This window comes from Electrona antarctica (assembly GCF_951216825.1).
Source record: "Electrona antarctica genome assembly, chromosome: 17".
In the NCBI taxonomy this organism is placed as follows: Eukaryota; Metazoa; Chordata; class Actinopteri; order Myctophiformes; family Myctophidae; genus Electrona; species Electrona antarctica.
In genome coordinates, this window is record NC_136798.1 from 46545726 (window position 1) to 46562573 (window position 16848).

A 16848-nucleotide genomic window follows, 5' to 3' on the forward strand; every position below is an offset into this window, starting at 1 on the left:
CACGCGAACACAACAACCTGTTGTCGGACAGTCTTTTTCAAATGCCCCCCCCCCCCTTGCTCCAACATGGTGGTTGTAGTAAAATAAACGTGACTGAGATTTAACGTCTTTAAATGTTGTGCTTAAACTAAACATGACTAAACGTTACATGCGTAACGTTGTTGGACATGTCACGACGAGTCCGACTAGTATTTGGTTTAAATGGTGTAGCCTACTCTGGATTCGTTTTGGTCGGTAATTATTTTTAATTTGAGTTGGTCTAATGTATTTTTACTGCATTTCTCATCGACAACAGTACAAGACGAGCCAACTCAGGCAAGTGAGGCTGCCCAGTTCAACTATAAATGTAAGTTGTGTGTGTGTGTGTGTGTGTGTGTGTGTGTGTGTGTGTGTGTGTGGTTTTGAGAAAACACTGCTGTAAGACACCAATTGTAATTCAGACGTGCCGTGAATTAAAGTTATTTAGAGGGATACACTCAGTCAAATGTTTGAGAACCACTGCTATAGATGACTAGAAATGATGATTATAAATTACTGTAGAGCAGTGGTTGCCAGGTGTCCTTGAGGGAGTTTCAGGGGGTCCCCAGCTAAATGATAGTTAAGAACCAAATGGACCCTTATGTGTCTGTAACTCAGAGATATATTGTACAAATGGCTTTGATTTTACAATATACATTGGGGGTCCCAGAGATAGAAATGCCATTAAATGGGGGTTCATAGCCTAATTCAGGTCAAACTGGGGGTCCCTTGAAATGAAACTGTTTGAAAATCGCTGCTAGAGCCGTAAAAACATTTTTATGGGGGTCTGTCCCTGGCATATCTTTTCTAATGGGGGTCCGCAGGATAATGAGTATAATTTTGGGGGTCCTTGACATGAAAAAGTTTGGGAAGCACTGCTATAGAGGACTAGATGAGTATACTATTATTGATGTACTTTATTTTTAGGGACCACCACTTCCAACAAGAGGTTCATCGAGCTGAGGAGGGACCATGAGGACCTGTTCACCGGCCAAAAATACACTGCAACTGCATCTTGGACGTGAGTAGAAAATTTGTAGTATGCTACCATAATCCCAACATTGGACTGTGATAATCAATTTTTTTGTGTAAAGATTACCTAAAAGGGACATTTCAATTTATTTGGGTCATTTTGTGAAAACAGTTTTAAGTTGCTTGATTCAGTACTTAGATATTTGATATTAATTTTATCAGACAGTTTCTTTTACAAACCCATTGTAAATTCAAACTCCATTTTAACCACGTTAGATTCATTACAAACACCCGTCCATGGTTCTGGTGACTCAGTGCTATTGTCCTATAGATTCATTACAAACACCCGTCCATGGTTCTGGTGACTCAGTGCTATTGTCCTATAGATTCATTACAAACACCCGTCCATGGTTCTGGTGACTCAGTGCTATTGTCCTATAGATTCATTACAAACACCCGTCCATGGTTCTGGTGACTCAGTGCTATTGTCCTATAGATTCATTACAAACACCCGTCCATGGTTCTGGTGACTCAGTGCTATTGTCCTATAGATTCATTATTAATTACAAACACCTGTCCATGGTTCTGGTGACTCAGTGCTATTGTCCTATACGTGAGGGGGCGGGTTGAAGTAGATTATAGTACATGGATTAAAGTTCTCAGTCGCCACAACTGACTTCAGTCATTTGGATTCCATATAAACCAGCTTGTCTGCACACCAAAAATAGCAGATATACAAGCTCACGTTGCAGTGCGACATGTTGTGACTTGTGAGCTTGTAGATTGGCTATTTTCAGTCATTTATTAATTCATGTTATTTTAAGGTGAAAGTGATCAAACTAGCAATAGAATACAAGTTTAGAAGCATATTCCAGAAACATTAACGGTCTCAGAAATGCCATGATTTTTTCAGCTGGTCTACCTAAAACATCATTACATTGACATTATTGAGATTTTATTTAGCTTTATTCCATGTATAGTATAATGCACTTAATACTTTAACCTTCTTACGGTTGCATCTCTGTGTTAAATTATGTATTGTCTCTATTGTGTTAATGTGGTGTATTGACTTTAATCTGTTGTTGTTAGTGTCATTCTGGAGAAAATGGGCCTTGATAAAAAGGTACTGCCTAAGCAGGCCAAGAAGAAGTGGGAGAACTTCAAGGCCAAATACAAAGTAAGTATGTAATTATACCTATATAATTATACCTTTTTTTAATCAGGACATTTAATAGGGCCAAGTTCTAATGTTTATGACATGGCAACCTGTTGTAAAGTCATCATTGGACCACAACAAAACATATTACCCAAGCACAAAAGCCATCTTTTTTTTTAACAATAAGGGAATTCTAACTTGTCTGAGGTGTAGCACTACTGCCATACAAATAACCTGTTAAGCCAGTGGTTCTGAAACCTTCATTTTCCACTGCCTTAGGAGTGCAAGTATCCAAAGACGGGTGAGGGGGTGGATGGAAAGTCCACAGCTGCCACATGGGCCTACTTCGACCTCATGGACGAAGTGTTGGGGCAGAGGCATTCCATCAACCCCCCTGTCCTGCTCGCCTCCGCTGCCGAGGACGCCTCCGCTGCCGAGGCCATACCAGACCCTAGCGTGTCTGGTACAGCTGCACTGGGGTCTGGAGCAGGGTCAGGAACACCAGGGCCCAATGTGCAGGCTGGCCCGAAGAAGAGGGGGAGAGATGATGAGCTCCTTGAGCTCCTCAAAGAGGACATGAGTCTTCAGAGGGAGGCAGAGGAGCGGAGATCGAGAGAAAGCGGAGAGAGGATGGACCGGCTGTTCTCTCTACTGGAGAGAATGGTTGATAAATAGTTTACATTTAAATGTAGTAGAGAGAACAGCCAGTTCGTCCTCTCTCTGCAATGTGTAATGTTCACGTTCAGTTCAGTGCAATCTATTTTCAGTTCAGTGCAATCTATTTGTTTGTGTTTAATGTTCAATTAATTTACTTTTTATTTATTTATTTGTGTAAAATGTTCTACTGGAATTACTTGATTTTGACCTGTTTTTTTTACATGATTAAGTTGAGTCTGAGAAACGGTATCCTGTTCAATGTTCATTCATTTATACCGAAGACAAAATAACAATAAATACATTTTGTATTTACAACGTTGAATTGAACTATTTACATACTCATACATAAAGTCATACAATGCTATACATACAACATGGGATGCACCGAAAGGGAAATACTTGGCCGAAACTGAATACCGAATATAGGAAACAGTTGGCCGAAAACCCGAATATGATTAATATTATATATCTTTTTTCCTACCATTGCTGTCATGGCCGTACCTTAAAGCTGAGGTACGGCCAAATAAGGTTTATGGCAAAATAAATGGTTATGGCAAAAATTAACTTAAATAATAATCACTATTATGGGTCTATAAAACATTTATTCAGCTCTTTTGAATGCATTAATTGCATACACTATTCAGTGATGTATTTTCTGCCTATTCGGGCCGAAACCGAGGGGGGGGGGTCACTTACTGGAATAACATATTTTGAGATGGGGTCCGTGGCCAAATGCAGATAATTCTGAGGGTCCATGACATGGAAAAAGGTTGAGCACCACTGACATATTAGAAACAGGTTTTTCCTGAAAACATTTTTTTTAGAACCGGCCTCAGATCTAACGGCTTCAACCTATGTATTCACATGGTTGTATGTATTCACATGATACAACCATGTTCATTTGCTGCTCTGAGGCAGTGTGGTTTTCGTCGACTAAAACTAAGATGAAAAATGTTCGTCGACTACCTTATTCCACTGACGAAAACTAAATAAATACTTAGCTATGATGAACAAATAAAAACTAGACTAAAATGTTAGGAAGGGACTAGTGGACAAGAGATCCAGTATAAGTCATTTTACACTTGGTTGCAAGCTGAAAATAGCAGATCTACAAGCTCACAACTCGTTGTGAGCTTGTAGATCGGCTATTTTTAGCAAGTGTAAAATCAGTCATTGCACAGCCTGCCAAAACACATTTTAGTCTACTAAATCAACTGTAGATTTAGTCGACAAAAGTCTTATGATATTTACTAAACTAAACACAAACAGTCCAGGTGACTAAAATGTGACTAAAACTAAATGAAAACGTTTCAAGAGACGTCCTGGACAGGTTTTTCTTAATGATGGACAGTCTTTTTTCTGTGCTAAACTGGGAGTCCCTGTCGGTGTTGTTGGACCTTCTCAACCAGGAACGGTGAAACAGATGGGATGCAATGAAGACCCTGGTGTTTGTCCTCTGGCTAGCAAGTTGGGCATCTGGGGTGGTCTTCAGGGTGTGTTTTCCACTGTCCACCGCATTGTTCAGGTGGGTTTGCAAGGCTGACTCAATCGACGGCTGCCATGTCACTGGATGTTTTTTTAGAAAGAGGCAAGAATAGAAAACATTACAAATGTTTCCTAAGGTAAATATTCAAAACCTTTTTAAGTAAATGGGAATCAGTAGATATACGGTACATCTGTTCGACTTGCCTGTTAATAGTCGTGGTCATCATTGGGCACCTCCTCCAGGCCAGACACCTCCGCAGTCAGCTGGGCACGCCACAGATCACCGCTGACTGCCCCCAACACTCTCTCCCCCTCATCCTCTCCCTCATCCTCCACCTCCTCATCATCTGGGGCCACAATATCCCCTGCATCCAGGCAGATGTTGTGGAGGACGGTGCATGCTGTTATGACCTGAAATCATATGGCGGGGGGGGGGGGGGGGGGGGGGGGGGTAAATTACACTTACTGAAAAAGTCTTCTTAACCACATTAACCCTATATTTAGTTGACTGGTGTAGGAACTCTATAGGCTGTTCAGTGATTACTTACATAGGGTACAAAGGTGTGGTGCACCTCCTGTGCATGCAGGAAGATGGAACGCCACCTGGTCTTCAGCATTCCAAAGGCACGCTCAATAACGACGCGTGCCCTGGAATGATGGTGGTTGAAGCGCTGGGCGGCAACACCAGGTATTGGCCTCCTGTAGGGAGTGATGAGAGGGAGTGGGTGTTGGAGGCATGGGTACCCTCCATCTGCCAGGATGAAGTGCTCTGGAGGAGGGTAGTTTCCCTGCAGGTACAGTGGGCTGTAGCGGAGCACTCTGGCGTCATGCACCGACCCAGGCCAGCCCACGTAGGTGTCGATGAAACGGCCCCGATGATCACAGACTGCCTGCAGGATGATGGATGCAAACAGTTTCCTGTTCTGGTAGCACTGATAATCGGGGCCGCTTGGTGCTGTGATACGGACATGGCAGCCGTCGATTGCTCCAGCTGCTCTTCCGAAAGCAGCATGTCTAGCCAGCCTTGCAAACCCACGGGTCACTTCCTCCAGGTCTTCAGGGGTACTTGGGAAGTGGATGACCCTGTGGCGGTTGGCCACCACCTCCCTTGTGACCCTGTGGCAAACACGGTGGACAGTGGAACGAGGCATATCGAAGGCGTCCGATACCAGCCTGTATATTGCTCCACTTGCCAGCCAGTAGAGAAACACCAGGGTCTCAAATCTGGCACCCCATCCATGACGCCGGTCCAGGTCAAGGAGGTCCAACAGCACTAACAGAGACTCCATGCTCAGCCGAAAATCAGGCCGTGTGTCCACACCGTTGAAAAACCTGACCAGGACAGGGACATGCATGTTGACCCTGCAGTATGGGCCTCTTGGGCCTCTTGGCTGAGTTAGGGAAAGAATGAAGAATTAGGTTGGTCTGTCTTATACTCAACCAGTTTTAAATAACTGAGTGACAGCATTTGTAAGATTTGTTAGATTACACAGTAAAATAATATTGTGATAAATGTAGCCTATCCATTTGGAGCTGAGAGTTGGCCTGGTTTAACCTTTTCATTCATGTAAATGCAAATGTGATTAACTGATTAAGAGTAGCATTCTGATGAATTAATTTCTCTCAGTTGAATTAACAGTTTATACTCACTTTACAGTAGGCTATATAGGCCTATATGTGGTTGTTTTAAATGTAAAAGTAGACCTATATTGTCAAAGTTAAATGACATTATAGCAATAAACTTAGCCTATATGAAAACGAACTAGCTGTTAGCTGGCTGTAAAGGTATAGGCATACACAAATTAACCATGAACTTACTTGTCCATCATTTGTCCTTCCCAGCCTGAGATACAACACGCGCCGACGAGGGCGGTGTTGCATCTCCAACTCTTCCAAAAGCAAATAAAGAATAAAATATAATAATACAATTTCTAAATCCATATTGGCATTGAGCAATAAACAAAGCAAAACGAGGGACAGATATAATTCACCGAGGTCTATATAGTCACTGACGTCACTGACGCGGGAATATAGAAGCGGGAATTTATGCCAGTGTATATATATCTATTATACAATTGAAAAGGTGTGCCCAAAACGCTGTTCCCAACCCAGGAACAAAAGCCACCAGCTACTACGTCACTCCAAGAGTGTCTGACACACTGCAACACACACTGCAATAACCCACTAAACACACTAACACGTCACAGACTTACCCTCCGCGTCGATCCACGGCTATCTCCTCATGTCGCGCAGCACGCCCACACTGAACACCATCCGCGTAAAAATTGTCATCGCACTGCCACTACAGCCGGCTCCCGTCCAGACTCACAAACAACATCAATATCAATAATAAACACAAACACGCCACAAGCACCGACACCCCCGCCTAATTTGTTGCCACGTCTATGACAACAAGCACAGAAACAATGCCATTCAACACGCTACTTACACACACTACCACTCGCTTACAATACGCGGACCTGGCAACACTACATCCCCTCTCCCATTTGCTCAAAGCCAACCACGTGACCCACGAGAGCTTTTATGTTCTGCAACACCGGAAGTTACACGCTACACACACACACATTAGAAGAACAACACGAACACAACACTACACACACACACACACACGGGCCACTGTTGCCAGGTCTATCAAAACAGGCCCAGAAACAAGCAAACAGACCCAGAAACAAAGCCTTTCACCACGCTACTTACACACACTACAACTCGCTTACAATTCACGACCCTGGCAACATTGTTCCCCGTCTTCCACAACACACACAGTCCCACACAGACACACACACACACTGATTCGGACTTGGATGGACAGCGGCGCGATTACATAAATACACCGTTTAATTCATGCAAACACGACAATTGCACCACCAGTTTCATTAATGTAAACACGACAATTGCGCGACCCGTTTAATTCATGGAAACATGACAACTGCGACGCACCGAGGCGCATGGATTCTGTGTGTGTGTGCGTGCGGGGTGACTCTGAATTGGAGTGTTTATGTCAGTCAGCGATGCGATCCGTTGTTATTCAGCCAGGAAAACAATCTAAACATTATATACTAACGTCAGCATCGGGCAGATTAACACACACAAGCGTTATTAGTTGAGTTTTCTTATTGAAGTGCCTCTGAATTGTAACGGTGTGTTTATGTCAGTCAGCGATGCGATCCGTACCAGCACCATATGCACGGACTGGAGAGAGGCGAAGTGTTTCTCTCCCTTCGGCTCATGTAGCCCTCATTGTAACTACAAATATTGTTCCCGAACAAACAATGTGGGGTCACTGCAATCCGCAATCCAAAATAATGTAGCCCTACTATAATGCAGTCAAGGTCCCCCAAAAAATATACTACAGTATGTTCTGCTCCATTCTCTACAGCTTTTGGTTTCCAAAAACAGTAATTTATTGTAAGCAAACAAAAACAGTAAACAGCAGTTTCATGTCTGCTTATTTTCATTTACATTAATTTCCTTTGATGTGAAAATACAACAAATAATAATAATACCCATCCGTTACTACATGTCAAGGGCACAATACTGGAGTGGAGTCTGTCAAATCCCGCTATTTCCTTCTTCCCATTGCGCTGCCCACGGAACTAGGATTCGCCGCCCAAAGGGCGGCGAAATTCTAGTAATATACAGAAGAAGAATCAAGAAGATCTACAAGCTCATAGCGATATGAGCTTGTAGATCTTCTTGATTCTTCTTCTGTATATTATATCAGTGATTGATCACCGATCAATCACTGATATAATATACAGAAGAAGAATCAAGAAGATCTACAAGCTCATAGCGATATGAGCTTGTAGATCTTCTTGATTCTTCTTCTGTATATTATATCAGTGATTGATCGGTGCCTGCTAATACAAATCAAACAGCAGATGTGACGATAGTCTCTATTCTGTCCAAATGTAAAAACATTTATCATTATTAAGTGAATAAGCTATATGCAGGTTACAGGTATATCCTTGAAGGAAGGATAATCCTTCCTTTCAGCAACTCTTTGCAAGGAGTCAGGAGTCAGGACTCATGTTAAATCAGATTCGATGTAGTAATAATAATAACAATAATATAATAGCTTTTATTTATAATGCACTTATTTGGGAAAATAAAACAATTAGAAACGAATTGCCTGTAGGCTGTAAATATCCACAACAGATTCATATCATACAGCGGTGAGAGCCGCGGGCATCATTTCGTTCCACAACAACGTAGGAGCAACAGGGGGAATTGCTTCGGGCTATGCCGACAACGGGTAGCCACACACGGGTACATCTCTGTTGCTGGCCGCCCCCAAGGCGAGACAACACGGTTCTCTGAATTCTCCGACATCGTTGTGGGATATTTTTAAATAGGCCGTTTTATGATTAATTGAACACATATATGAAGCTTAAACAACTAAATACTCCCCTAAAATAACTTGAAAGTAAATTCCGTGGCGTAAAAAAGTAGTTTTAAGAGGTCTAAAAACACTGCGGTGACAACAGTAATGGCTGCCAGTCGGGAACGCTCGGATCCGCTCGGCTCCGCCCAGCTCCACTCGGCTCCGCCCAGCTCCACTCGGCTCCGAAGTGAACGCTGTCCCATTTCACAGACAGCCCCAGAGCGTGTGCCCTATGCCCCCTCCACGGGGTAGTGCCCTCCCCCATCCTACCTAGTACCGCACCTTGTAGGGTGAACCCCCTGAATTGGGATCCACTAATTGACTTCTAAAACAAAAGGACAGATTGCAATGGATTCAGACATCCTCTTCAGAAGATTGTTGGCAGTGTCTAAACAAAGAGAAGTATGTATGGAGGATGTGTTAGCCCATGAGCTGGCTGCCGTTCCACCTTCTCTCTTTCACGATGATGGAAGTATGCGGAAAACTGCAAAAGCAACACTGGCAAAGAAACTGGAGGCTACTGTTGAAGATGGAACTCACTTGCCAGATGCTGCTTCACCATCTGCTCATATCATAGATGGCATGGTCATGTTGCAGATTTTGAATGATTCTGGATTTCAAACATTCAATGATCTTGGAGAGTGTGTGTTGCGGAGAATTCTTTCTCTACTGAATCAAAGTCAGAATGTAAACTGTGTCACCATAGTTTTTGATCGATATGATAATCCACAGTCAATCAAGTGTCTTGAGAGGGAGAGAAGAGGAAACGTAACAGACCGCAAAACACATCATATCACAGGCACAGGAAACGTTCCAAATTATAGACAGTACCTTCAGAGCTGTGGTAACAAAGAAGCCCTTTGCTTGTTTGTGTCTAACTACGTCATTGGAGCACAGTCAAGACTCAAAGACCAAGATTCCATTGTATTGGCAGGAGGATTTGAAAATGGTCAGGAGGTCAGGATTGTTGACCATACAGGAGTCCGCTGCTTGCCAGAGTTGTACAGCACCCAAGAGGAGGCCGACACCAGAATGGTACTGCATGCAATCCACCTCTCTCACAAATACAACACAATCATTGTAAAAAGTGATGATACTGATGTGCTTGTGTTGCTTATCTACTATGTCAGTCGACGACTCCTTGGAACAGCTACCATTTTCATGCACGCTGGTCATGGGGATAGACAACGATACATCCCAGTGTCTGCTATTTCAGATAAATTGGGAACAGCTTTTTGTGAGAGTCTTCCAGCATGCCACGCATTGACCGGGTGCGATACAACGAGCAGCCTGTTCAGAATAGGCAAAACAACAGCTTTTAACAAGCTGGAGAAGCACATAAATGAGCTTCAAGGTCTGAGAACCTTTGGCTTGACAGATAGTCTACCAGAGGCTTTAACAGGTGCAAGACAATATGCCCTCACTCTCTACGGCCTAAAAAAGAAGGCAAAGGGCCAGCCATGTTCCAGTCTGGATGAGCTCCGTCATACTCTTGCATCAACGACAGACATGCCAGTCTCACATCTGCCTCCCACTGAGGATGCTTTTGAACAGCACGTTCAACGGGCTATGTACCAAACTGGTATATGGTGCCACAGTCATGTCCCCAAACCCCTTCTGTGGAATCCAGTTGGGAAGGGCTGGGTGCTAAAGGATGATGCATCACTGCAGCCTGTCATGTTCAAAAAAGAGCCTGCACCAAAAGCAGTAAGAGATCTCACCCATCTCTACTGCAATGATAAGGATTGCAGTCAAAGTAGAAAGTGCCAATGTCTGTCTGTGGGATTGCGCTGCACAGAATATTGCTCATGTGTTTACATGGACTGTCCTAATGCTTCTGACTAATTCAACCTGCTGAAAAATTAACAGAAAAAAATAATTGCTCAGTCCCTCTCACTGTTCAAAATAATTGTTGATTTGGAAATATTGCAAGAATAAATGAAAATGAGAAAGAAACTGTGGATTGATTATTTGTCATTAAGAATGACACATGACCCAGGCCACAGGCGTAGTGGTCCGCATTTGAGTGTTGTACATGTAGATAATCTGTGAAAATATTATGTAAATCCAACCAGTTAAGTGGAACATGGTGCATGATTAACTTGTGGGGATGTTTCTGCTCTTTTTTGGTAAATCACTTTATTGAAGACTTTCATGACTATTGCAGGAAAAGTAGAACTTCTGGCCATCCATTTCATGAAGAGGACAGGTCAAAGTAATGAAATAACGTCAGGTTTTGTACTGCCCCTTATAGAAGAGTATGAGGAATCAGGATTACAAGGGAACATTCCTCAGAAATGTAAATTCCGCCTATAGAAAGTCCTATATAAAAGGCTGCTGATTCAACATAGAACCACATATTTGCATTCTGATTGTTTTGGGTTGTAGGGACACTACCTGTAGACAATCTGTGCAAGTATGATGTAAAAAAAAAAGCAACAGGTAGAAAATGGCAAAGGAGTGAAGGGGAACTCCATCTTTCTGGTTAGGCGTTTTTTTTGCCTATATGGTGAGTCACTTCATGGATAAATTTCATGACTTTTGCAGTAAAAGTAAATCTCGGGACACTTCATTTCATGAAGGGGACATCCTAAAGATATGAAAAAACTATGTCCCGTTTTGTTATACCTCGGGTAGGGGTATAGTCAACTTTTGGGGCTTTTGTTCCTGCACTAATTAGTCTGTATTGGCAGTGCGGTCAGCGTGCCTATATCGAACACACCGAGTGCCACACTCCTCCCGACTGATAGGGGCGCGTAGTTGAAAGCCAATGGCAAAAAAACCCAGCTTGGATAAAAATGCTTTTTATTAAACAACGCGGGATGCAGCAATGCTAATCGCTGTCCCAGCACATTTCTAACACCCGTGGCACATGTGGCGAGTACTTTATATTTGGAATCTGAATGTTTATGTACACGTTTACAATGTAAATGTAGCGATCGCGTAAAACAGGCGGAAGTTAAGCCATGACGCTCATGGCTCGTGAAGTACGAGCGTCATGTGAACCATGGCTACATTAGCCTGGCTAATAAGCCAGACTCAAATCACACTGTCGTGTGGTATTTGATCCGCCGGCAGGCAATTTTTGTTTGCCAACGGCTGATTCGGTCTGGATTATTAGCCAGGCTATGGCTACATATCCATATGACCGGCCGGGATGATTTGTTTATTTTTAAAACAGTTCTTATATGAGGCGATCTAAGATCCCCCTGTGGGGATTATAATACAGATAACAGTTCTTATATGAGGTTATCTAAGATCCTCCTATGGGGATTATAATACAGAATACTGGACAACTCACCCCGGTGAGTTGTCTTCACTTTCTGAGTTTGCAATCTAGCATTCTCCCCTGTAGGCTACATGCTATTGTTCAATACAGACAGGTGAGGGTGCTAACAGAACAAAATGCAATCTAGCATCCTCCCCTGTATGTGACTTACACACAGTTCAATATAATATAATATAATATAATATAAACAAATAAATCACAATTCTTATATGAGATCTAAAATCCCCCTATGGGGATTAGCCTATAATACAATACAAATAAAACAGTTCTTATGAGGCGATCTAAAGTCCCCCTATGGGGATTACAATGCAAATAAAAAGTACATGAACCCATTGATTTAGCACCCTCTATTTATATTGACGTCAGACATTGGTGCTCTATACTGTGATCTCATCTCATCAAAGTCTAACTTCACTAAATAATTTTTAATATAAACTTATAGAAACCATTTGATGAATCAAATCTAACAATTCAACAATTCTTCCACTATAGTAAGGGTGCCAATGAGGTTCAGAAAGGACTGCCAGGTTTTAGTGAACATCTTCAAGGAACCGTTAAGGGGAGAACCTAATCTTTTCACGTTTGATACAATATAGAATTTTGTGAAACTATCAGCATCTATTATGCGCATAGGAATTGAATTATAGCAAATACATTACACCAATATTCCCTTTATTCTTACTCCAGCTAATCCAGCTCTTTCCATTCCCTCCTGTCTTCTGTATACTTCCCCCAGTATGGAAGTGTATGCTCTACGGGGCAGCGGGCCTTCATTTTCGGGCCTGTTGAGATTGAAAACTCAAGTTCTCGCCAGCTGACGGTCGCGGACTCGCGGCTGCACTAATAACTTTGAGGCAGGCAGGCAGGTCAAAAGGGACACATCGAAGAGGAAGGACGGGTGGGGTAGGATCAACATAATGGAATGTCAGAACAGGTCAGCTCCATATATGGAGATGTAAGTGTTTGAGGTATGAAGAGTTGCTGGCCGGCTCCATATATATAAAGTAGGGGAGAACGGGGTAAAATGAGCCACCGGGTAAGTTGAACCACCCCCTTTATCTAGAAAACTGTGTTGCCATGTGACCTTAAATCTAGTAAGCATCCATCATTTACACCTGGCTGTGAAGTTGGGAAGCACATGGGGAAAGTAGAAAACATTCTTTTACACAAAAAACAGGTTTTTGTCGGTCAAAGTAAAATTTTGACACATCATGTAAAATGACTGTTATACAAAGCAAAATGTACCTAGGTCTAAAATGTAATATCATACAGGTTGATGATTTGCCAATGGATAGAACCATGTGAATCATTTAGCAAATAAATTGTCTGAAGTAGCTTATTCTAGTCATTGTTTTCTAAAATGGTGGCTGGGGTAAAATTAACCAATGCACGGGGGTAAATTGAGTCAATGGGAATCACTATTCATATTTTTTTGATTAAGTCTTTGCTACTCAAATTATACTGAATGACCTTTAATTTGCATGTACATACTAATTTAAGAGAAGTTTGCAATGTTGTATTAACAATATTGCAAATATAAGGTTCTGAATAACAAACTATGTAATTGTCTTAATATTGTTTAAATAATAAATAAACAAATAAATAAGACTATTTGCAAAAGGGAAAACTGTTATTATATTATTATCGATAAGTGAATACATTATCTGTTCAAGTTTAAGCTTTTAACATTTAAATATCATGTGGTTCAACTTACCCCTTACATGGGGCAAATTGAGCCACATGACCACTTTTTTTTAAAAAGGTCATATTTTCATGGCCCTTTGTCATAGACGCTTACTCATCATTTCAATTGATATAGAAGACATCCTGAAATATGGGTAGATCATTAGATTTTACTTCCATCTCATTTTCCCTTGCTTCCAGGACAACTTAAGCAAAAAAGTGGTTCATCTTACCCCGTTCTCCCCTATAGGCTATCATGTTACAGGCCTGCCATGCATTAAACCCATATCATTTTCAAACTATGTATATCAATATGTATAGGATAAATTGACATTGTGACACAGTGAGATTACCAGTAAGATGCCCTGAGGGCTACAAAATACAGCCACATACAGTTGCAGTTTTTAGACTTGTTCTGTGTTCCTTCTTCTCTATTCTTTCTCTATTTCAACTCGTCCTGTAACTCCAGAATCCAGATTTTGAGAGCGTGAGTGTGTGTGTGTGTGTGTGTGTGTGTGTGTGTGCGTGTGTGCGTGCGTGCGTGCGTGCGTGCGTGCGTGCGTGCGTGCGTGCGTGCGTGCGTGTCACGTAACAAGTCAGAAAGCCATCAACTGATAATTCATGTTTAATTAAAATTATAAAATGACATATTTTTTTTAATAAAAAATATAATAACAAGCCCTGCAGTTTGACCTCATTCAAAGTGTCAGTGACAATGTGTGATGTTTTATTCTTTATTTTTTTACAATGTGTTGGCAGTTAATAAATAGAATAACTCATATAAGCGTTTACAAGAAGCACAGTATGTCTGTATGCATTGTGTAAACATAGGCATGATCAACAACAACAGCTGTAGATTATTGCAATCTCACATTAATGTAAACGCCATATTTCACATTCATGTAAACAATCATTATTTCCGTAACTTGATTGTCATGAACTTTCACCCTCACCCTGGCCTCACTATTTTGGGAATGGTATTATAGGCTGAAATAATTAAATAAATCAAATACAGAATGTAAATAAAGTGTAATTTTTCTTAATTTGTTTTTAGGTTTTCTGAGCTCAATTGCACCCAAAAAACGTTTAACATTCAGTAGATTTTCTGTGGTCTGGAGTTTTCAAGTGCTCTGATTTTCCTGCTGTTTGTGATGTCACAGCATGCAAATCCCATATATGTCAATGGGATTTGCCAGCAGATGTCACTGTTTTCACTGTTTTGCCTGTTTTCATTGCAGCTCAAAAGGCTTCCAAACCCCAGAGAAAACTCCATTTGAACACAGGGTTCAAATTGGGACAGGGTCTCAATTTGTGGGATGCATGAAAAGTCTTGGAAATGAGGGACTGACCCGCGCGAAAGGAGGACATCTGGTCACCCTATAGTCCCGACCCAGTTCAGAATTATATGAACATCCTCTCTGTTTAAACCAGTGGTGTCAAATGACACTCATTAGCCCACAGACCCCCATTTAAAAATATATGCCAAGGACCCCGGCTCTAGCAGTGATTTTCAAACGTTTTCATTTCAAGGGCCCCCGGTTTGACCTGAATTAGGCTACGGTCCCCCTATTTAATGGCATTTCTATCTCTGGGACCCCGATGTATATTGTAAAATCAAAGTTAATTTAACTCTGAGAGTGTACAAATGGAACAAAATGGACCCGTTAGAGAGTGTACAAATGGAAACCAAATGGACCCTGAGTTACAGAGCCATAATGGTCCATTTGGTTCCTAATCATCATCATCCTATAACTCTCTCAAGGACTCCTGGGGGTCCCCGGACCCCACTTTGGGAACCACTGTCTGGTATATATATTCCAAGTACAAGCATCTATATGGGAGTGTGGTAACTCTCTGTGTCAACGGCTCTGGCTCTGACTCCAGGCGATCAGGTGACATCATAGGTGACACCTCAAACCTGAACAACCAGTTACGTTGACATTTAACTCATTAACCCATTTCGGGCGGGGAACCCGCACCGAGTGCCGCGCTAGGAGCTTGTAGGTCTGCTATTTTTGAAAAATCGTGAAAATGCGACACAAATCTTTGAATATGTATTCTTTCAGAGTGAACGTTTTTAACTCAAATCTTTGTTTCTGGGGGTCCCTGGAACTATTTTCAGATGGGGGTCGGCGGCCAAATACATATAGTTTTGCAGGTCCTGGGCATGAAAAACATGAGAACCACTACTGTAGAAACATAGGTTTTTCAGAAAACTGTCAGGATTTAGAAGACATTTTTGTAGAATCGTTCCCAGGTCTAAATGGTTTAAGACCTGAGGCGGATTCTACAAAGTATATAGTTCTCAGACCTTTTCTGTGGCGAGGCGAGGCGGACGCCCACATTGCTATAAATGTGGCCGTCGCAGACCTCAACACACAAATGTGACCGGGTCTGGCAAATAGGCCCTCATCTCGACCAGAGTCGAGATGAGGGCCTGAGGGCCTCATTTTTACAGATTATTAAAGTACAGAATGTAAGCTTTCATATGATGTATCATCATCAATGAAATTGGAACATATTTGAAGAAGATATGACCATTTTAAAATGATTGTGCCGTTTTACCCAAAGCTGAGAAAAACCCCTTTGAATGTTCACAACATTCACAAGATTCACAAAACAAGCCTACTTTGACTTATAAATGTATACATTTAATTTGCCCAAATCAATAATCTGTTGGAATGAAAACCTTCTTCAACATTCAAACTGTGTTAATATGAAAAAAACGAAAATCACAAAAAAAAAAAATCTAGTTTATTTTAGATTTTCTGCCTTCATTATAGGCGAGATGAGGACCATTTTGCTAGACCTGGTCACAAATCTGAATAATTATGTTTTGCGCCGGTGCCTGCCAGGGAACCCCGGAAATAGGATCAAATTATAAAATGATTCAACATTATTTAAAAGAAAATAGCGGATGTACAAACTCGCGTGAGCTTGCCTTATCTCCACTGTCGGGAAGACACCACCTTAACTCCAAAATGTACATTTTTCAGGAAATGAAAAATATACATTTTTAAGGAAGTTGTTTTGAAAGCAAAGCAATACTATCTCATCAAAGTTGGTGTTGTGACTTTATATATTGTCAATTACTTCCATGAGAGGTGGAGAGGTGGTGGAGTTAGTTGCTTTAGCAGACAGTTTGAGGGTCCAATGGATTTAAGAGGTTTTGTCAAGCGCTTTTTA

The 16848-nt window shown here is 41.6% G+C and overlaps 1 protein-coding gene across 1 annotated transcript; it reads left to right on the forward strand.

The window, feature by feature from the left end:
* Nucleotides 1-263: 263 nt before the first annotated feature.
* Nucleotides 264-2821, forward strand: LOC306941168 (uncharacterized protein; the record flags this gene model as incomplete). The annotated part of the gene is made up of 4 exons (XM_079526479.1): nucleotides 264-346; nucleotides 946-1039; nucleotides 2080-2167; nucleotides 2426-2821. Exons 3-4 carry the CDS (start codon nucleotides 2096-2098, stop codon nucleotides 2819-2821), a joined length of 468 nt encoding a protein of 155 aa, XP_079382605.1. The 5' UTR covers nucleotides 264-346; nucleotides 946-1039; nucleotides 2080-2095.
* Between the last annotated feature and the right edge of the window lie 14027 nt (nucleotides 2822-16848).